The sequence below is a fragment of the Pseudoliparis swirei genome, chromosome 15 (genome assembly GCF_029220125.1).
Source record: "Pseudoliparis swirei isolate HS2019 ecotype Mariana Trench chromosome 15, NWPU_hadal_v1, whole genome shotgun sequence".
In the NCBI taxonomy this organism is placed as follows: Eukaryota; Metazoa; Chordata; class Actinopteri; order Perciformes; family Liparidae; genus Pseudoliparis; species Pseudoliparis swirei.
The window spans coordinates 4,798,926-4,820,677 of NC_079402.1; the positions used below are offsets into that span (position 1 = coordinate 4,798,926).

The 21,752-nt window shown below is 45.8% G+C and overlaps 1 protein-coding gene across 9 annotated transcripts in view; it reads right to left on the minus strand.

Annotated features, from left to right (window-relative positions):
- The window catches only part of vav2 (vav 2 guanine nucleotide exchange factor), a 195,865-nt gene that overhangs the window by 6,001 nt on the left and 168,112 nt on the right, over positions 1-21,752 (minus strand). For 3 of the 9 annotated variants that reach the window (XM_056431784.1, XM_056431781.1, XM_056431779.1), the window contains exons 9-25: positions 20,169-20,268; positions 17,057-17,152; positions 14,066-14,134; positions 13,843-13,929; positions 10,846-10,934; positions 10,618-10,750; positions 10,213-10,227; positions 9,772-9,881; positions 9,513-9,614; positions 6,748-6,836; positions 6,105-6,118; positions 5,925-5,943; positions 5,024-5,151; positions 1,493-1,564; positions 1,021-1,085; positions 623-739; positions 64-151 (exon numbers count right to left, since the gene is read on the minus strand). In XM_056431784.1, coding sequence (XP_056287759.1) covers positions 64-151; positions 623-739; positions 1,021-1,085; positions 1,493-1,564; positions 5,024-5,151; positions 5,925-5,943; positions 6,105-6,118; positions 6,748-6,836; positions 9,513-9,614; positions 9,772-9,881; positions 10,213-10,227; positions 10,618-10,750; positions 10,846-10,934; positions 13,843-13,929; positions 14,066-14,134; positions 17,057-17,152; positions 20,169-20,268 — 1,393 coding nt within the window. The remainder of the gene's footprint in view (positions 1-63; positions 152-622; positions 740-1,020; positions 1,086-1,492; positions 1,565-5,023; positions 5,152-5,924; positions 5,944-6,104; positions 6,119-6,747; positions 6,837-9,512; positions 9,615-9,771; positions 9,882-10,212; positions 10,228-10,617; positions 10,751-10,845; positions 10,935-13,842; positions 13,930-14,065; positions 14,135-17,056; positions 17,153-20,168; positions 20,269-21,752) is intronic. The other 6 variants (XM_056431788.1, XM_056431786.1, XM_056431783.1 and 3 more) reach the window with 3 other exon arrangements.

The window sequence follows — 21,752 nt, forward strand, 5'->3', positions numbered from 1 at the left end:
AGCTAACGAGATTGTTTTCCCGCCCTCCTCGCTGACATCAAGGTATTTAAAGATCGGACTCACCAGAAGACTCTCAAACTTCTTGGCTTCGGTGATGTGAATCCAGTTGTCTTTTTCGACGACTTTGATGTGTTTGACTTCATCATTGAATCTGGAATACAAGAATCAGAAGTAGAACCGTTAGTGCTTTATCGGGGAACACGTGTCCGTCGGTCTGTTGTTTCTAACCGTATTTCTTTCCTCTCACGTGTCCGCCGGCTGTCAGCGTGACATATTTTGTGGTAATTAAGTCGCTTTCACAGGCTGACAGATTGAATCATCTGTCTGAAAGCCGGGCCCGGCAGCCACTCTGCACCTGCGTTAAAGACTTCAAGACGGATCACCGCGCTGCATGACAGCTCAAACATCTGTCTTTGTGATGCTTCCTCTCAGAAGAAGTTTTTTTAAATTTTAAACAGGATAAAAAAGAAGCGATTACAGAGCGGTGATTAGAGAATCTCGGGGGAAAATGGCGACTTTGGGGGGGGGGGCACCCCTTGAGAATGTGTACGTGTGATTGAAACCCCATGAGACTTCCCCAGGAGACTTCCCTCCTGCCGTTATGCTGACGCGGCGCACTCACTTGATGCTGATGGCGAAGCGCTCCGCCTCGGCCGTCCTCTCCCTGATGAGGTAGGTGCCGCTGCTGTGGGACTTCAAGAGGTTATCGGCCTGCTGGCGCTCCATGTTGCCCGCAAACCTGGAGAGGGGGCGGACGGGAATGAAAGGGCTTCGGCGCCTTCAAATGCGGGTGTCACGGAAATCAGATAATCGGACGGAGGCGCGGAAGAAATAGTCGACGTCAAACGGGGACATCGTCGTCGTTGATGTTTTTTATCGCGGTCGTGCTTTGGGGTGAGGTCGTCTTTTTATTTATTGAACAAACGCTTGTTGACAGTACGCTCGTATTATCGTGGATAAAAGCAGAAGTAATTAAAAGCTAAAAATAAGTGCACAATCTTCCGATGTTACGGGTCTTACCAAGAGTATCCGTAGTAGTCGGATTCCCTCGAGGACTGCCGGCTGGTGGATAATGACTGAAAGGGCTGAAACAAATATACGGTAATAATGTATTAATAGGATAACACATTTAAAGTGTACACTAAAGACAGGGTTCATACACATTTTGACCAATATGGATTTCCATGACTAAATCTTGGTGTATATACACCTTAAATTACACATGAATGAGAGACAATAGTTTGATTAAAACAGTAAACATGTATATAAATGTTTATTCTTTTAATCAAACTACATAAATGAACATGACACATTTCCATGACTTTTCCAAAACTTTTGGGATAACATTTTGTTTTTAAAGGGCTTTTCCAGGCCTGGAAACAACCATTTTCATAAATTCCTTGACTTTTCCAGGTTTTCCACGACCGTATGAACCCTGTAAAGAGGAAAAAGGCCCTGAGGCGGTCACAGTGCACTGTGTTGGATCCCTCACCTTCGGGTCCAGACAGGGTTTCACACAGGAACTGGGGAAGAAGCCGCTCTTTTGAGTTTGCATCAGCTTTCCCTGTCAAGAGAGCAGAGCCAGGCGAGGCATGTTTACGAGTGATGAACTTCAAAAGTGAAAATATGATACAAATGTGATGCATGAGAGAAGATTGGGTCCATTGGACCTGGCTGGGTCTGATGCCACGGCCCTGCTGATGCCCCGCCCACTCCTCCTCTCTACCTCCATCTGCCTGATGGATCATGGAGGTCTGGATCGTGGTCCATGTCTACTACCAACTATTCATACACTCTGTCATACTCATTGAATGTGTTGTAACTCTAATGATTCATTCTGTACACATGACATCTATTGCATCTGTCCATCTTGGAGAGGGATCCTCCTCTGTTGCTCTCCTGAAGGTTTCTTCACTTCCCCCCCCCCCCCCCGTCAGAGGCCTTTTCTATTTCTCGGGAGTTTTTCCTGATCCGATGTGAGGTCAAAGGTCAGGGGTGTCGTATGTGTACAGATTGTAAAGCCCTCTGAGGCAATTTTTTGCAAAATTTGTGATAAAATAAACTGAATTTAATTGAATCTTGTCAAGTTTAGCCAGATATGAGTCATTTGCTAATTGTAAAATATCAAATTATCAAGCTTAATATCCTAATTTTTTTTCAAAGACAGGAGGAACCATTTTAGAGCAAATATATATATTTCTGACGAACCGAGTCCCTAAATCACAACCACCAAAAATGCCCCTCGAGAGGGTTGCGTCACTCAGAGGAAGGACCAATCAGAACGCTGTAAAGAAAAAAAACTGTGACAGTGAGCGACAGCTGTGTCAAGCTGCACTCACCTGGTGGACAAGCGTAGTACTGCTTGCTGCAAGTTATTTTATTTCTTCAGAATTCAATTCAATTCAGTTTATTTGTATAGCCCCCAATTCTCCCAAATTAATTATTTGTCGAGAGTTACAATATCTGTGAAGATCATGACACTCCCCCCCCCCCTCACATCGATCAGGAAAAAAAAAACCCAACAACCCTTCAGGGGGAAAAAAGGAAGAGGAGAGGAGCAACAGAGGGAGGATCCCTAGGGATGAGGACAGATGCAATAGATGTATGTGTAACAGAAGGACAGATTTACAGATTTAAAACATTCATATTCATATGACAGATGAAGTGATAGTTCATAGGTAGGATTCCACGATGGACTACCACGATCCATCAGGCAGATCCATCAGGCAGATGGCGAGGGGAGGAGGCGGAGTCTCAGTGGCGAGTGGCGAAGTCGCAGCAGAATTCATCGACCAGACCTCCATCAGGGCAGATGATCCATGCTCACCAGGGTCCGGCGACGACCCCGATCGAAAGCAAAAAAAGGAGGAAGCAGAGCAGAGCAGAGACTTCCGGGAGATGAGAAAAAAATGATCCTGTGATGAAGAAAAAGAGGAGATAGGTACTCAGTGCATCCTAAACGCCCCCCATAGCTATAAGGCCTAAAGCGTCCAAAAAACCTGATACCACCATAAACCTGCCAAAGTTAAAACTATAAGCCTGTCAAAGAGGAAGGTTCTAGAGTCTCTCTCTGACTGAGTGGTGTGTCTTGTTCCGACAAAAATGGAAGCTGGTCCAAAAAAAGAGCTGCTTGCTCTGTCTGGCTCTGCTCCCAGACTACTTTTTAAGACTTAGGCTCTGTAGTAGTCCTAAGAGTATGACACTTAGAGCTAGTGGGGTCCGGCTATACCTGAGCCTCCTTAAAGATGGCTTGGAGCATCACCAAACAAGGGGCTTAAGATAGAGAAGAGAATTTTAGGAGTGATGATTGTTGATTAAGGAGAGCCAGCAGCAGTGTGTTGTAGATTTTTAGTGAGGATCTTTTCTTAGTTTTAGCTGGAGAACACGGATGGCAGTGAGATGATCAGAGAGTGGAGGAGCTAAAGATTTATTAGAGCAGCCTGCTAAAGGGAGTTGCAGTAATCCGTCTCTAGTAACGATTTTTGAGATAATTTTTTTTGCATCTTTTGAGAACGATTGATTTTGAACTACTGAGCAAAAAAGCGTGCAGTGAGAATTAGATTTGCTTTACTTTTTACGTGGGAAACCTGATCAAAGATTGAAAGATGATTCTTTGGATGTGATTATTGGAGGCAATGCTGCCTACATCATCCACATCAGATTATTTACAGCAGTTAAGGGATTCTAGGGTGCTTAAAATACAGAACCACATCAACACATTAATTGCACAGGTTTTCCATTTTTATATTTTTTTAAGTTTGTTTTGCTTATAGTTTAAGTTGCTGATGCTCTGGGTTTATCGAATTGTATAAAGGTGTTCTGCATATAAATGAAAGTTTGTTGACAATGGTTGCTGATAATATTGCCCAAAGGAAGCATGTATAAGGTAAATAAAATTGGTCAGCATAGAACCTTGTGGAACTCCGTGATTAACGTTGAGTTATCGAGAAGATAAATACAAACATAAACAAAAATGAATACAATCTGAGATCAGGTTCAAAATAGGAATTAGTGCGCCAAATGGTTGCTCCTGCTCCAGTCTCAGGCTCAATGTATTGTACTGAGATGTCAATGGCACTAAGGTTTAAGGTCAGGACAGAGAGGAGTCCTTATCTGCTGCCATTAAGAGGTGTCTTGGTACTTTCACCAGTGCCGCCCTCGCGCTGTGTTATGTAAGTCTCTGATATGTCCACTGAAAATAAACTATTAAAATATCTGGATTCATTAAGAGGTTTTATACCACTTTCTCAACTCTCTTGGGGAGGAAGGAGAAGGAGGTTAGGAGAAGGAAGGGGAAATAGCCTCTGGATCCAGGGTGGGTCGGGTCAGGAGAGAGAGGAGGACAAACACTAATAAATGAAGGAGAGACACGTTCGTTAGCAGAGACGGAGAGATAATAATTAGCAATAATACGCTTCCAAAAGGCAAACGGAAACAAGAGAAAAAATAACAGGTCACAATGGGAGACCAAGGAGTTAAAGTAGAAACCGTTGAAAAAACCGTTGAAATAATTGATAGGAGAATCTGATTGCCCAAAATATGCTGACACATCGCGTGTAACTGCAATATAGTTCTGCAACGTGATTGGTTCAACCCGATGGAGAACATGTGGTTGTACCCTCTGCAATGCGTGAACACAGGTCATGTGACCTCACACGGGGGATCCCGCTCTTGACCTGGATTTGGAGGGCTTTTCGAGAAAAGTTTGACATTTTTTTGTGAAAAGAGCTTTGCTTTATTGCCGTGACCTTCCTGTCATGTCTGTACGCTAAATATACCACAGTTCAGCATGCATGTTACATTCAGGGGAAACAGGGGGAACAAAAGCCAGACACCAGCACCACTGAAGCTCAATAATTAAGTCTTTACAAGGGCTTATGTGCCAGACTACTTCTTGGCTTCCTGGAGTCTCCGCTGGTTTTCCTGGCAACCTCCCAGTGATTACAAGACTCGGGGGAAGTCACCGTGAAGAAAATGAATAAAAGGTGTCGCTCTTTCCTCTTTCCCCCCCCACAGGCCGTACCTCCCACCACGTGGTGTCCGGGTCGCCCTTCAGCAGCTCGATGAAATCTCCCGTCTGGAAACAAAGCGCCGTCTTGCTCGTCGGGGCCGGCGTGCCGTGGTAGTTCCTCACCGCCACCATCTTGGGACCTGGAGACGTCATCCAGAGGGGGGGAATGTCAGGTGGGGGACGGGGCGCTGTGGCTCCGACTTAGGTTTCACGTTTGGGAGTCAAGCAGTTAAAGCCAGCACTGATTGGGCAATGCAGTGGTCCAGGACAGAGGTTCTCAGTAATTCATTTTATTTTAATATAGTGATGTACCCCCCAGTGAAATATGTTTACAGTGCCCCCTAACCAGCGCAACACATTTTGGGTTGAAAAAAAGACGTAACACACACCGCTGGGCCATCAGTGTCGGATTTAGAATAGAATATATACAATAAAATTCATCAATTTACATTTATATTTAATTGAATATTAATTAAATAACTATTTTTAAAATATTTTTTAATGGATGCTAATTTTAAATATATATATTTTTAAATCTCTCATACCCCCTGTAGTGCCTTCACGTAATCCCATTTGAGAACCACTAATCAAGGACTTAAAATCTGCTTTTAATCTCAAGATACTGGAGAAAAAAGTCCTAAAGGTTTATTATTCGTCATAATGTTGTGCACCGCAGCCTCTCTATGCATCTGTGCCCCCCCCCCACACACACACACTGTGAGTCTATCATGTCGTTGTGGTTCGTGTGTCGTGGGTCTGTCCACTAGGTGGAAGTAGAGAACCGTGCAGTTCAACCACAGATGTTCTGTTTTAACAGAACGTGGAACATGACAGCTCACAGAATATTTCACTCTCACATAGAAGTGCCCCCCCCCTCCCCCGTCATGTTTAAGGTGACAGGAAGTGATCTTACCTGATGACACTCCAGGCTCCTTGAAGAGAAAACAAAAATACTCGATCAACAATACAAACCTATATCTTACTTCTATCATTTTATAATATTTGATAAATGCAACATCAGGGAAAATGACAATTGGAAGGACGACATTAACGCTAATAGAAGCTAATAGAAGCCAATAGAAGATCTACTCACCAAGTCGTGAGGACCTAAAACAAGACAAAAGAAGTAGCGTCTGTGAGGGATTATGCGTCAAACAATCACGATGCAGTTCTGATATTAATATCATTTGATCGACATGAAGGTGATTTCACGTGCTCGGCTGTATTTTGACATAAAGTGGAAGGCCGAGCCCCGTTGTGATCATCGGATTGAACCTCAAGCGCCTCAAGCCCCCCCCCCCCCCTCCTTGAGGCGCCGCTAATTAAAGCCGAGATGAATCTACAATCAGGTTATTGGAGGAGAAATCATATTTGGTTTGTGAATAAATTGGATAATGTTCTTTTTTTCTGTCTCTAAACTGCCAGACAACAACAATGGCTAATCCCACAGGAAGCCACCCCCCCCCCCCCCTCCTTCCCTTCCCGCTGGACAAAGAAGCCTCCGAGCAGGACGCAAGTTTACACCTGTGAGACTCATGACTTTTCACAATCGTTATTAATTTGCTTGCAAAAACACGACATCGTGGCCGTCGATGACGTCCGCCACGCCGCATTGATTGCTGATCCCATCCCAACGACATTACCCCCCCCCCCCCCCTCGCATCGACCTTTCTCTCAAAAAACAGGCGAACCCGCCCGCGTCCCCCGGTTCTACCCGGCGACAAGCGGACACTTACTGATTTTACAGATGGTGATGACTTCCAGGCACTCTTTGTGCGCTCCTGTTCCACAGTGAGAGCAGTAGTAGCCCTGATAGAAGATGCCCCTGGAGAACGGACACACACACACACACACACACACACATATCAGAAATGCATAATGGGAACCGTCTCAGACACAAATTAACCTCTCGTAAGTACAACACACGAGGGGGCGCAGCGTGCTTGTAAGCAATCAGTCCGCCATGGCGGCGAAAAAGGAAATCACAAAATAATCGACTGGCTCGAGAGCGGCACAGTATTTGCCACACTGTAACGCCGCGTGCCCTCGCACACACACACACACACACACACACACACACACACACTCACACAATGCCACGTTTAATAGTGTAGCGCCATAAATCACAATGGCTGCAGCAGTAATTAGCATGTGGGTGGGGGGGGGGGGGGCTGGCCCCGCGCCTTCCTGCTGGCTCTGCGAATTTAGGTCAACCCAAAGAAAAGCCGTGAGATGCGCGTGGGGGGGGGCATGGGGACACAGTTTAAAAATATCATCCGTCAGACTCAGTCAACACTACTACCAACTATTCATACATTCTGTCATATTCATTGAATGTGATGTAACTGTAATGATTCCCTCTGGTCACATTACATCTCTTCTTCTGTCCATCCTAAAGAGGGATCCTCTTCTGTTGCTCTCCTGAAGGTTTCTTCACTTTTTTTCCCCCCTTAAATGTTTTTTTCTATTTTTTGGGGAGTTTTTCCTGATCCGATGTGAGGTCAAAGGTCAGGGATGTCGTACGTGTCCAGACTGTAAAGCCCTCTGAGGCAAATGTGTAATGTGTGATAATGGGCTCTACAAAATAAACTGAATTCAATTGGAGATTTGAAAAAAAGTCAGATAATGGCACACAGTGCTGCCTTGAACCGACACGCTGATGCTCGGGAAAAAAACACATCTTGTCAAGTTTAGTCAGATATGAATCCTTTAATAATTGTAAAAATATCAATTCATCAAGCTGAATATCTTAATTTTTCGTTTTTAAAGACAGGAGGAAGCATTTTAGAGCAAATCTATATATTTCTGACGATAGAGCGTCGTGCTTGTTGACAGCTTGTTATGCTTCCATATGTACAGAAACGAACCAAGTTTTGTTGGGTGATTTTTCCTGATCCGATGTGAGGTCAAAGGTCAGGGATGTCCTATGTGTACAGGTTGTAAAGCCCTCGGAGGCGAATTCGTAAATTTGTGATATTGGGCTATACAAAACAAACTGAACAAATTGAATATAAAAGGTATTTCCCCAGATTGTACACGTACTGCTGAACATGCGTTCCTGAACATTGGTCCTGTCACACCTCAAGACCATCACCGACCCACTCCTGGACCCCCTGCAGTTCGCCTACAGAGCCAACAGGTCTGTAGACGATGCAGTCAACATGGCCCTTCACTACATCCTCCAGCATCTGGACTGGATCCTGTTTGTGGACTTCAGCTCTGCTTTCAATACAATCATCCCGTCCCTGCTGCAGGACAAGCTCTCCCAGCTGCACGTGCCCGACTCCACCTGCAGGTGGATCACAGACTTCCTGACCGACAGGAAGCAGCACGTGAGGCTGGGGAAACACGTCTCAGGCTCCCGGACCACCAGCACGGGTTCCCCCAAGGCTGTGTTCTCTCCTCTGCTGTTCTCCCTGTACACCAACAGCTGCACCTCCAGTCACCAGTCCGTCAAGCTCCTAAAGTTCATGGATGACACCACCCTCATTGGACTCATCTCTGGTGGGGACGAGACCGCCACAGGTGGGAGACTGACCACCTGGTGACCTGGTGCAGCCAGAACAACCTGGAGCTCAACGCTCTAAAGACAGTGGAGATGGTTGTGGATTTCAGGAGGAATGCAGCCCCACCCGCCTCTCATCCTGTGTGACTCCCGACGCTGTGGAGTCCTACCGCTTCCTGGGCTCCATCATCTCCCAGGACCTCAAGTGGGAGCTGAACATCCGCCCATCACCAAGAAGGCCCAGCAGAGGATGTTCTTCCTGAGGCAGCTGAGGAAATTCAACCTGCCAGGGAGAATGATGGTACAATTCTACACGGCCATCGTTGAGTCCATCATCTGCTCCTCCATCACCGCCTGGCACCCTGCAGCCACAGCCAAAGACAAGCGCAGGCTGCAGAGCATCATCCGCCGGCCGAGAGGGTTACCGGCTGCAATCTCCCTTCTCTCCAGGTCCTGTTCACTTCCAGGTCACTGAAGCGGGCCGAAAAGATTGTCGCTGACCCCTCCCACCCTGGACACTCCCTGTTCGAGTCCCTCCTCGGGAGGAGGCTGCGTCCATCATGACCAAGACCACCCGCCACACCAAAGCTTTTTCCCGACGGCGGTCGGGCTCATCAATGGACCCGGGACTGACTGACTGTCACCCCAGGACTACCACCTCTTCTTCCACCTTCCTCTCTCCTCCTTCTTCCCGCTCCTTCCTCTTCCTCCTCCTCACTCCTCCTCCCTCCTCCTTCTTCTTCCCTCCTCCACACACGTCACTTTAACATGCACTTTAACTAAAACACACCACTTGAAGCACACACCCAAAAACTTCACATTATTTGTTGTCTTTCTGTCGTGTTGATTGTTGTTTGTTTGTCATGTCCAAATGTTGCACCTTCCACCAAAAAAAATTCCTCGTTTGTTTGTGAAAACATTCCTGGCAATAAAACTGTTTCTGATTCTGATTCTGATTCTGATTCGCGGTCGACCGGGAATGTGCGGGGTCGTTACCTCAAGAGCATCTTGCAGGCGCGGCAGTTGGTGTTCTTAACAAACGTGTGCATTTGGAAGTTATGCTGATTGGCCGTGGCTCTCTCCGGCTTGATGTTGGACCTGGGAAGGAACGAACCGACGAGACAAATCCATTGGAAAAAGACACTTTGAAAAAAGAAGCTCGATATTCCGGCATTTAATTTTCCCCCCAAAAAACGGACACTCCCATTTGTTTACCGCTTTTCTCAACGTGTGAAGTCCCGCAGTGTGTACTCACATGGCCATTCCAAACTGCTCCATCCACTTCCTCTTCGTCTCCTCGGTTTTACAAAAGAACTGGAAGCCCTGCTTCCCCTGCAGGTGGATCAGGTAGAAGCCGTACGACCACTGGAGACACGACAAAGAGTGAGGAACGGGCGGCGGGGCGGGACGGGCGCGCCCGACCGCAGGAAGCTTGTGATTCCAAAATGAATATATAAGCACGAAAGCAGTAAATGTGATCGCATTTAATTCGGAAACAAGAAAAAAAGAAAAGAAAAGCTCTGCATGCTTTAAAAGCGTCGCAAATGGCCAAAAAAAAAGCTGGAGAGGCAGTCGCAGAGCCGGTGGGTGCGTGTGCAATAATTACCCCCCCCACCCCCACAAAGAAAAACATCACAGCCAAACACAGAGGTCGACATGAGGAGATGAGGTCAACAAAAGGGTCACTTGAGCTTACCATTTTTCCACTCGACTGGTAAGCATGCAAAAAGAAAGACACCAGAAAAAAGACCCGGTTACACATGCAGACACATGGACGGACACATGCAGCTTGACCGCAACAAAACAAAAAAGAATGAATGTGAAAGACTCGTGGCGTCGAAATGCACCGCGTTACGATTTCATGAATCCTAAATGATCCTTTCGTTGCATTTAAATGGAAATTTTTTTTTTTTAAGCGCGGCGGTGCTAAATCGCGGGAACACGTCAATGCATTACTCATAAATTCCATATTCTGAAATTAGCATCAAACAAGGCTCAAAAGGCAACATGTGTAACGATTCGGCGGGAATGTCTCATCGCGAGCAAAAAAAAAGGGGTGGGTGGGGTGTTTTTTTGGGGGGGGTGAAGCGTCTACGCTCACCTTCTTCACGTCTCTGTTGTTCAGCGGGTCGTCCGACATCTTGTACAGCTGCAGTTCGATGATCTCTTTGAGCTCGTAGCTGTAGCCTTTCCTCTTGCAGACGATGACCACTTTGTCGAACAGGAATATATACCTGAGGACACACACACACACACATTCATGTTTATTGTCCGCACCGGGTTACTTTTATTCATCATGTCTTTTTTTCTTCAATTTCTTTGGACTCACCGGTCCTGTTTCGTCCGGTTGACGATGGAGCACACCTTCAGCTCTCCGTCTATCTTTGGCCTCCCGTACTCCTCCAGTTTCACCTGCTGCTTCGGTCACACGGGCACACACACAACGTCAGTCCACCGCGTATCACAACTCCACGAGACTAAACGAGAGGACGTGAATAATTGACTCGAATTTCAGAGAGAACGCAAAAAAAAAATCGATATCTAATAAACGGCTCGGGAACATTTTCAGTTGGTTTTCCGTCTTTTTTATTCAAATTTTTTGATTCACCTCGACAGAGAGGTGATACAAAGAGACAGCGCTGTTTGGAATATGATTGGAAGTTGATGAATGCAATGAGCATCATCTTTTTTTGTTGTTAATGCTCAGCGAGACGAGACGATTTATTGGGCACATTTTATTCGCGGAGGGTCATGACAGGTGGCATCGATATGATGATGCCCGTGTTCCCAGCAGAGGAGAACGGGCTCTGTGATGCTCCGTGACTAATCACACCGACACACTTTGGATTGCAGCCTGGTGATAACATTAGTACCGGCGTATTAGTTTTTTCATATATATATATTTTAAAAATGACTTCTGCAAAGATGTCAAATCTAGCATCAAAAAAAGGACAATAGGAGCTGGAACATTGGATTGTAAATGACATAGTATTTTATTTTCTGAGCGTTTCTGTGATGGAGTTAAATTTCCCTGCTGGCGGGAAGACAATTCCTACCACCCCCCCCCCCCACACCCCACCCCTTCCCACAATTTTTTTATAAAGTTAGAAGCACTGAGACGGGGGTTCCATATTTATGATCTTTCGCCGCAACATTAAAAAGGCACAATGAGTCGGATTTGGTGGTCGGCTGTTTGCCCAACGTTCAAAGTCGGCCCCTCCCCCGCCCGGCCCACTGAGGGTCAGGGTGCTCGCCAGCGGGGTGGGAGCCAACTCCAGATTCCCCCCCCCCCCTCGTTTTGGGAAACCGGCGTTGTCCACTTGGCACCTCTCCTCGCCGTATTTGCATATTTATGCTTTTTTTGCCGCCGTTTCCACAGCTTGGACCCTTCATGAAGCCAAGAAACTCCCCCGGACACATTGAAATGTGAAGATGAAATAAGAAGAAAGAACCGCAGGCGGAAATGATGATTGATCGGGATTATTCTGGGGAAATCCTAGTCAGTGTGGTTTTGAGGCACTAGTTGACGTGTTTGGTGAAAGATGAGAAACTGATGAATATGAATACGACGCTACAGCTTAGCTTAGCATAAAATTGGAAGCGTGGGCCCACTTGATCAACTTGTTTTTCTGGGTGTTTCTGGTTTAAGTTCACATGTTTGTTTGCTGGAGAGCGAGCGGGGCGGATGAATACCAACCACTCACACATGTTCTGGACATGTATGGAAATACAAACATTCCTGGACGGTTATTCAGACTCTAGAGGAGATGCTGTGCCACAAGATTCCAATGGACCCACGGGTTGTGTACCTGGGACTGATACCTGGCGACATCATACATAAGAAGGACATCTACCTCTTTAAAATCCTGATACTAGCAAGTATAAAGGAGCTGGATGAAAAGTGACCCTCCAACCCCGGGACAGTGAGTGGACGTTGAAGAGGAAATATACTCAATGGAATAATGTACTCTATTCCTCCGGGTCAAAGCAGGGCCCCATGAACAACACTGGGGGAAATGACTGTATACAAAGAAAATATTATGAATGATCTCAGCTGACCTGAAAAGAATTGATACAAAATGGTAGAGATTAAATGATGACCCCCTATTAATTTAATGTACTATATATTTTTTCCTTTTCTTTATTTGTATTTTAATTATTTATTTTTGTATTATTCTTTTCTATTTTATTGAAGTTTTTCTTTTTGTCATTTACAATGTTTTGTACAAAAACATATATAATATATAAAAAGGAACCCAGGTGCCTGATGTGTGCTAACCAGCTGCTTAATATTTAACGTGCAGAGCGCCCGCCGCACACAAATATCAATCTTCTCATCAACTCTCGTCGAGAAAGCAAATAAGCATTTATTATTTATTTTTTTGTCAAGCTGTTCCTTGTTCGCCAGGTACAGTTAGAAGAAGTTAGAAAACACTTCCTCATTACTAAACTTCTCATAGTTCAAAAAAAAAAAACTGGGATGAATCGCCAAATCAGATTGATTTCTTTTGATTGACAGGTGGTCTGCCTGGCGAGTTTACATGACTTCTTAACCCTCCTGTTACCTTTACATTTACTAACATATTTTACCCTCGGGGTCAATTTGACCCCAGCAATTAAAACCTCCAGAAAATTATTAGAATTAATATTGTTTCCCAAGTTTAAGTGTGAGGTACTTTATGTTTGTTTGTTGACTACTTAAATAGCCCTTTAAATATATAAAAAAGTTGATATTTCTTATATGTTTGACACAGTGAAAAACAGCCTGGGGTCAAATTGACCCCAAAGAACACCGACATTAAACATTGAATGGGGTCAAATTGACCCGAAAGGTAACAGGAGGGTTAAAACTGATTTTTATAGAACAGCTTTTAAGTGAAGTCGTCCTTTTATGCAGTTCTTTGGTTCCCCTAATTTAGTTTGTCTGTTTTTAATTTTATATTTGTATCTTACCATTCTATTTGTTTTGCCTTGATTCTCTGTAGAGCACTTTGTAAACTTTGCTTTAAAACGTGCTAAATAAATAAAGTTTTTATTATTATTATTATTATTATTATTATTATCATCATTAGCTAACGGATCTCACTCTTCAGCAAACCCTCCTACGTGAAATCAATAAAAAATTGTCCAGGTTCAACACATACATCTCCTCTTTACCAATATATGACCTGTATACGGCCAGTATTGCTCTTGTTGCCACCTCTTCATCACCTCCTCATCACCTCCTTATGTCGAGCACATTTGGAAAGAGTGTTTTCAAAGCTCTCAAAGCGGCGCGAGAATAAAAAATAAATAAAAAAATCCAACAGGACTTCCCAGTACTCACCAGATTTTCGATGGAGCTTTGGAATTCGCTGATCTTCTTCAGCGTCTCGTTGTCCCTCTTGACTTCGTTGATGTACATGGCCAGGTCCTGAGGAGCAGACCGCCGTCAGGCCTCAAACACAACATCGTTCTGACAGCCCGTCACGGCGGGCTTACAGTCCTCCGAGACACGGGATTAACGTAACGTTTTTTTCCTTCGAAATTCACGCGTGAGCAAAACGCACCTGCATCGCCTCCAGAGCCTCCTTGAGCTGTTGCCTCTCCGGTCGGTCCGCGGAATGACTCAAGAGTTCCTGTGTGGGGGGGGGGGGGGGGGAATACACGACACGCTTTATTGGAGTGCACGAGGAAAATATTGAATCCTACGGTAATTCTCAGAAGGTCGTTGGAAGAAAAGCGTTGCCGCTCTTTACCGCGATCGAAGGGCGGAGCGCGAGAACGAGCTGCGCCGATACGCGAGAAAGCCTCCAGGTCCGAGCCTTAAATCATTACTTATGATAAACAAGATAACGGCGAACATGTTCCATGACGCATCGTATGCAGCCAAAGAAACAACGATGACGTCACCTCGTTTTTCATCTTTCTCTCTTTCAATCATTTTATTTTAAGTATTTTCCAAGTTACACCAGACGACGAAAAACAACAACCGATAAATACAAATGACGTAACAGCATAACAACAAACTACACGAACCATCAGCCAAAGACCCCCAAAAAATATATTTTGTTCCTCTGTGATCCTCTGCCTCCTCCCTGAGGCTCGTTGATTTTTAAGAAATCAAATCTAATTATAGCGCCGCGATTATTAAATGAAATGCTGCCAGCTGTCCAAACCAGTTGTTCACAAATTAAATCATATATGACACACATACATCAACAAATGGACTGTATTCATATAGAATGTATGTTTGACTTTTTAAGCTGAGGCTGAAGATGAATGTAGCATCTTTAACCTGAACCAGCCGCACCTTTTCCAGTTTTTTTACTTTTCTGTCATATTTTTTCCGATTTTGGAATGGCCGACGTTGACTCGTGACGGCGGGGGAAAGGACATATGTATATATATATATATAATACCGAACACATCGAAATGTGAAGAAGAAAAGAGAGGCTGCCACACATTTCTCGTGGGTCATAAATGATGATTGATCCGGATTATTCTGTATCTAGTCGAGGGGAAATCCTAGTCAGTGTGCTTTTGAAGCCGTAGTTGATATTTTAGTGAAAGATGAGAAACCGATCTGACTCTCATATCTGTCCGTTAAACACAGAATGTAGCATCTTTAATCTGAACCAGCCCTTTTTTTAAAGTCGTATTCTCTTCTGTCATATTTTCCCATTTTAGAAAGACCGATGTCGAGTGACGGGCGGGGAAAAGGACACGTGTGACTACCAGACCCCGCATGTGCTTTCCCCCTGCACTGACACGAGCTCCGTGTTCCTCCACCACGGGTAGCGTCCACCCAGTTCAACCCCCACTGTGCAGCCACCCTGAACAATCAGTGAGAGTCATTAGTGCGGCAGCACGGCTACGAGCCCTCGCCAGCTTACCGGCGGCCCACCTGAGGCGGAGCTAACGCTATTGGGCCCTATTTGACCTTAATTACCTTCCTCCTTTCATCCCAGTGACCTGCTTACTCAACAGATCCTTTTAATACAACGGTCTGTTCCTTCTGGCGCAGGCGGAACCGACCGCTGCCGGACGGCGCCGTAAAAAAAAAGGAGCTTCGGGGGGGGGGGGGGGGGGTGAAAGAGTTGATTCGCGCGGGTTCATTAAGGACACCCCCCCACCCTATCCCGAGATGACTCTCGCTGAATTCACTTTATTCAGAGTGCGCTACATAAAAGATGAAGGGAAGCCGCGTGTCCACCCCGAAACAGGGCCGATGATATTCACGCGGCATCAATTTTTGCGGATGCGCACGACTGGACCGCCCAACGCACACGCGGAGACGGGAGCTGTCAGTCTGACGTCCCCCCCCACCGAGGACCCAGCATGCAGCGGTGTTTCACTGCAAAAGCTGAAACGTGGGTGTGTGTTAATTGGATTAGTGTGCAGTTGGTTTGACCCTCGGTGCGTCGCTGACACTTCTTGCAGCGGTTGGAAGCCTCCATCCCGGTCCATTATGCGCCGCATCATAAACTCATACGCTCATCCATAATTGAGACGCAAAATGTCAATTAATCATGGGGAATATTACAGCGGCCGGCTACTTTTGTTTAGCACCCCGGGAGGAGAGATTTATTATTTTTATTATAGTGTCGTCTGTGACGCGAGCGGTCAGGCGCTGCTCCAGAGTACGTGAGGCCTCAGGGCAGCGCTGCAGCGAATGATTACAGCGTAGGAGGCAACAGTAAAAAATACACCCACATTTTTTGTGTGAAATGGGCGGAAAAATTTGACAAGCAGAAATCCCGCAAAATGTTTGGAATTATTATTTTTCGATAAATTACAAAAGAAATGTTCACGAGTCATGAAGATTGCCGTCGATGACATTTTCCGTCAATCAAGTGATTTAAAGATTATTCAAACGCGAGACCGATGATGTCATTGTAACCCACTGATTGGCTCAGGGAGGCAAATCTTTTAATTGTCCAATCCAGGACCCGAGTCCTGATAAATATCCGGGTCAAGGGTGGCCACTTCCTGTTTCGATTGGGTGCAGACAGCGGTCAGGTTTTTGAGCTGATACCACTTTGTATTAGATGGCGATGGCGAGCTAAAAAAAATAAAAAAAGCACAATGAGGACATTAAAAACCTCTTCGGCCATATTCCCTGTAAAAGCCATTATCATGACCAACTGACCAAACGGATATCAGACTGTCAGGCTCGTAGCTCGGAGCTAGCGCTAGCTACGAGCTAACTTAAACATGGTTATAATGGCTAATGTATTATTTGTTGGCCTACTTATATGAATGCAAGACTTGCAATCAATCTAATCCGAGTTCAGGCTGCGCTTGTCATCATCGGTCGCCACGTTTTCAGGGGAACCGGCGACGGTCTCCCCATCGGCACCATTGGCACCTGGTTTTCGGTACCCAACCCTATTCGATACTCGGGCCACTGTCACCACTGTAAATCCAACACGTGTTTTAATATTTCAAAAATGGGAAAGTAAAGTGTGAAATAGCTATATGCGACCCAAGTGATGAAGAGCGGGCTTTCGCTAGGACGAGACCTTCAAACTCATGCGACGATGGAGGTGGCCTCCTACCTTCAGCAGCAGGTGATACTTCAGCACCCTCTGCATGGGCACCACCAGGAGGTCCTGCAGCTTGAACTTCCCCTCCTGCACCTTCAGAGTGCATTCCTGCAGCGGGGGGGTGGGGGGGGGGACACATTTGTATTCATCAATACATCTCTATAAAACCGTCTTTTGTAAGAGAATTCCCTCACAGCCGTTTGTGTGTCGGTGCTTCTGTTGTTCTGGATCAGGTTCACCTGGTCCCGCCCCTAGAGATGCTGCTATAGGCTTAGAGGCTGCTAGGGGACAGTTTAGGATACACTGAGCACCTCTCTCCTCTAGGATACACTGAGCTCCTCTCTCCTCTAGGATACACTGAGCACCTATCTCCTCTTGGATACACTGAGCACCTCTCTCCTCTAGGATACACTGAGCACCTATCTCCTCTAGGATACACTGAGCTCCTATCTCCTCTAGGATACACTGAGCTCCTCTCTCCTCTAGGATACACTGAGCACCTATCTCCTCTTGGATACACTGAGCACCTCTCTCCTCTAGGATACACTGAGCACCTATCTCCTCTAGGATACACTGAGCACCTATCTCCTCTAGGATACACTGAGCTCCTATCTCCTCTAGGATACACTGAGCTCCTATCTCCTCTAGGATACACTGAGCACCTATCTCCTCTAGGATACACTGAGCACCTATCTCTTCTAGGATACACTGAACTCCTATCTCCTCTAGGATACACTGAGCACCTATCTCCTCTAGGATACACTGAGCACCTCTCTCCTCTAGGATACACTGAGCTCCTATCTCCTCTAGGATACACTGAGCACCTCTCTCCTCTTCTCTCTCTCCTTATGGATGAATTTACATCTCTCCATCACACATTACTAACTCTCTGTGTACTCTTCTCTGGCTCTCTCCGAAGGCGGTCGCATTTTTTCTCTCCCTCCCCCTTCCCATGATCTTCCCTTCCCTGCTTGGCTTCTCTCGTCATGTCTTGTCTGTCTCTATACTTGAGAGACTCTCCCATCGCTCTTGAACTAAAACCATGGACGTAATCAACTGGTCCTTAAACGCATTGACACCATCTTCTCGACGAAGCTCGGGTTCGGGGGAACCTGCCTGTCCTGCTGGGACGAATGTTGCTGGATACACGATGGACGCGTGGGTGAAGTGGCGGGTCTTGTGCCTAGCACCACTCTCCGTGGAGGACGTAGAAGACATCTACCTATTCGGAACTATGATTACAGGATTTCTGCTGTTTGGATTTGGCGCTGCCCTGGCTTATCGGAAAATTAAGGAAACGGTGACAGCTGTAAAAAGCCCCCTAAGGCTGCCCGACATGATTGACGCGTTGGGTAGAGTTGTTGGCACTCAGACTGTGGCATTAAACCGCCAGAATGATAACATCGTGGAGAAGCTGACGGCTCTGCAAATGAAAGTGGATCGATTTGAAATTTTATTGGCAAACGGGAGGAAGATGGAGGAATAGTGGTTGCGCAAAACATGCAGCTACTGGAAGACCAAACAATCCCAATCTTATCTGCTTTGGCCCTTACCTGACGGGCCTCGGCCAAGGCCGTTACTGGAACAACAACTCCAAGATCACTGAAACGAGAATCTCTCATTCCTTCCCCTATCCACAGACACCTGTTGTTGTTTTCTCCCAGGACCTTTCAAGGCTATCTCCATGGCAACGACCATCTTGCGGACTGAGAACTCTGTCTGTTGTGGCCTGGGGAGGACGACATACCAGAACACGCACACAAACTTTCAATAATACTGATTCATTCACTACCCCTCCCCATCCCACGCCTTCGCCTGCTTTTAACCCCAGTGTGACCGGACGGGCTGTGCTGGCGCTGCTGTTGGCGCCGGACCGGCTGGCTGCTTGTCGGTGCTGGTTACCTTCTGCCCCAATGGATGGGCTTAGATCACCCAGTTGTTGGATTACCTCCCTCCCCTTCCTACTGCAAGTCATGTCTAAAATGTATGTGCTTGTGTGCTAAGGTGTTTTTTCCTGCTCCCACACTGTACCCCTCTCGGGGCATAGTCGGGGGGTTGGTGTTTTTTCTCGCCTTCTTCCCTCATGTTATGCTGTAATCTTTCATCCACCCTTTCTTGTAATTTCGATGCTTTTGTACCTGTACTCTGGCAAACGACAAATAAATATATCAATCAATCAATCAATCAACTACTCAACTACTCGGGCTGTAGTCGCGTCAATTTTTGTTAGTTTTGTAGTCCCAAGAGTTATTTGGACTACAAAACTAACTAGCGCTTCACTGCTGATTCGGCTTAATCCTGCAGAATATCGCAGAAGGGCATTGGCCTTCCTTCTTTAGTCTCTTTAGGTTATTCTAAAGAAGATCAGAGAATATTAGTAGAAATGAACTGTACATCTTCCAGAATCAAATCCTATATGTGACACAGCTTTTTCTCAGTAAGAACTTGAGTACATTTAATCTCTCGAAGTCCCACTGTGGACTGTATAAATACAATATATAGTAAATGGACTTTTGTTAAATTCCGTAGAACAAAATATTTGGAACTTAAGATCTTAACTTAACTTAGATATGACCGCCTATTTGCAAATCACATTATTTGCCTTTCTGATTCCCTCTAAACGTGTCCCTGACCCTGGTAAATCTGGACCACATGTAATGAATTAATTTCATTCATTAGTTATTCAACATCATTATGTATTTAATTGTAAATTAAGACTTTCGTGCTAATGCGTAATGATTTTGTTAGAGGTGTCAGATTCTATAGAATCCTACTGGGAGACATTTGCATAATTGCCAATAAAAACACGGCTGCTTTGTTTTAAGAAAAAAAACTCCATTCACCTCATTGTGCTCAGTGACAGACTGGGAAAATAAACTAATTAATCAAAGGAATAATACGCAGACGTTGTATTCGAAGTCTTTGCATCGTCTCGTGGCTTCGAAATGATGTCATACGATCCTCCAAGAAATGACCCGTGAACCTTTTTCAGGGTGACACATCACAGGTCCGGAAGTCATTTGTATTCACGTTTAAAAGAGGAACTTTTTTTCCCTTTTCCATGAACATGTTCTAAACCACGCTGCCGTCACGTGTTCGCGGTGAGAGCGACGGCGGTCGTTACCTCCACCGTGATCTTGACGTCCTCCCGCGTCGCGATGAGCTCATCCAGCGTCTTCTGGGCGTTCTCCATGTGGCTGCAGTACTGGCCGTAGATCAGCAACCTGGCGGAGGACACGAGGCGACACACCACCGTCAAGACAGAAGACGCCCGCCGTCCTCCGCGGGGACGTCCACCAAGCGGTTCGCTTATTTTTATAGAGCCCAATATCACAAATTTGGGTTTTACAATCTGTACAGATTTTATGACACGGAACTTTCTGACCACGGAACTTTCAATTTCAATTCAATTCAGTCATTTCTGTACAGCCCAATATCAGAAATGTCAAATTATCCTCAGAGGGCTTTACAATCTGTATACATATGACATCCCTGACCTTTGACCTCACATCAGGAAAAACTGCCAAAAAATCGGGAAAAAACCTTTTATAGGGAAAAAAGGGGAAGAAACCTTCAGGAGAGGAAGGTGGAGGAGAGGATCCCTTCATCCAGGATGGACAGAATAAATAGATGTCATGTGACCAGATGAACAGCGTGATTCAATGAATATGAAATATGAATAATCAGAGGTCCACGTTTGACCGCCGGCTCCTTCTGCCATCCGTTCTGTGTGCTATGAGGAGAATCACATTTGTTCTATCAATAAAACAAGAATATTGAAAAGACACGTGCTTGTCCTTCGACTCTTCCACCTCCGAGCCGTTAACTGCGTTCCCTCGAAGGCTTTCTGCAGCCGAGCACGTCTCAGAAATGTTCCAACTCTAAAACCATGAAAGGTTCATGTCTTTGAACTTTGAATCCGAGATTTCTCCGCGAAGACGGGAACGTTTTGGAAAACAACGAGGGCTCGTAAATCCCCTCCGAAGCCTCGTGTATGGTTTGCAAATGAGCCTTAATCAGCACTAATGAGGCTCTTGAATAGCATATCTTTATCAAACAAAACACACACAGGGACACAAACGAGAGAGACGGCGGCTTGAGTCCCACAATTAGCCGTGAACTGGTTCGGTGGCTATCGGCAGTGTGTAGCGCATATTAATACTGAAGATTTAATAACAATATGAGAGGTCACCCCGAGAGTCGTTTGGTGGGGGGGGGGGGGGGGGGGAGATAAATGAATACGTGAATAAATATGATTAGGAGTGCGGCGGCGTCCTCCAGCCGATGAGCCAATGAAAAGACGCTGGCATGTATCAGAGTTCCTCTTATCGGCGTGTCGGGGAGAACAGAAAACAGAAGAATGGATCTTAATTTTCTGAGGATATGATGATGAGGAGGATATGAGCGCCGCAATATTAGACGCGACAATGGCGGATCTGGGAGTGACTTCAAAGTCATCGCGCCTGGAGGACGCCACCGCATGTGGCACACATTGCTCCCTCGCTCACTGAATCAAAGTAGGTCATTGGCAATGCTGGTAGAGACCCCCCCCCCCCCCCCCACACACACACACACACACCCATTTGTAGCACCGGTACTCCGGTTCCTCTCATCTGAATCTCGATTGGATGAGAGCCCGGCACCCTGAAGTCTAATCAAGCCTTCCGGAGAGTTCTGCGACGCGGGCGAAGGAGCGGCAGGAAATAAA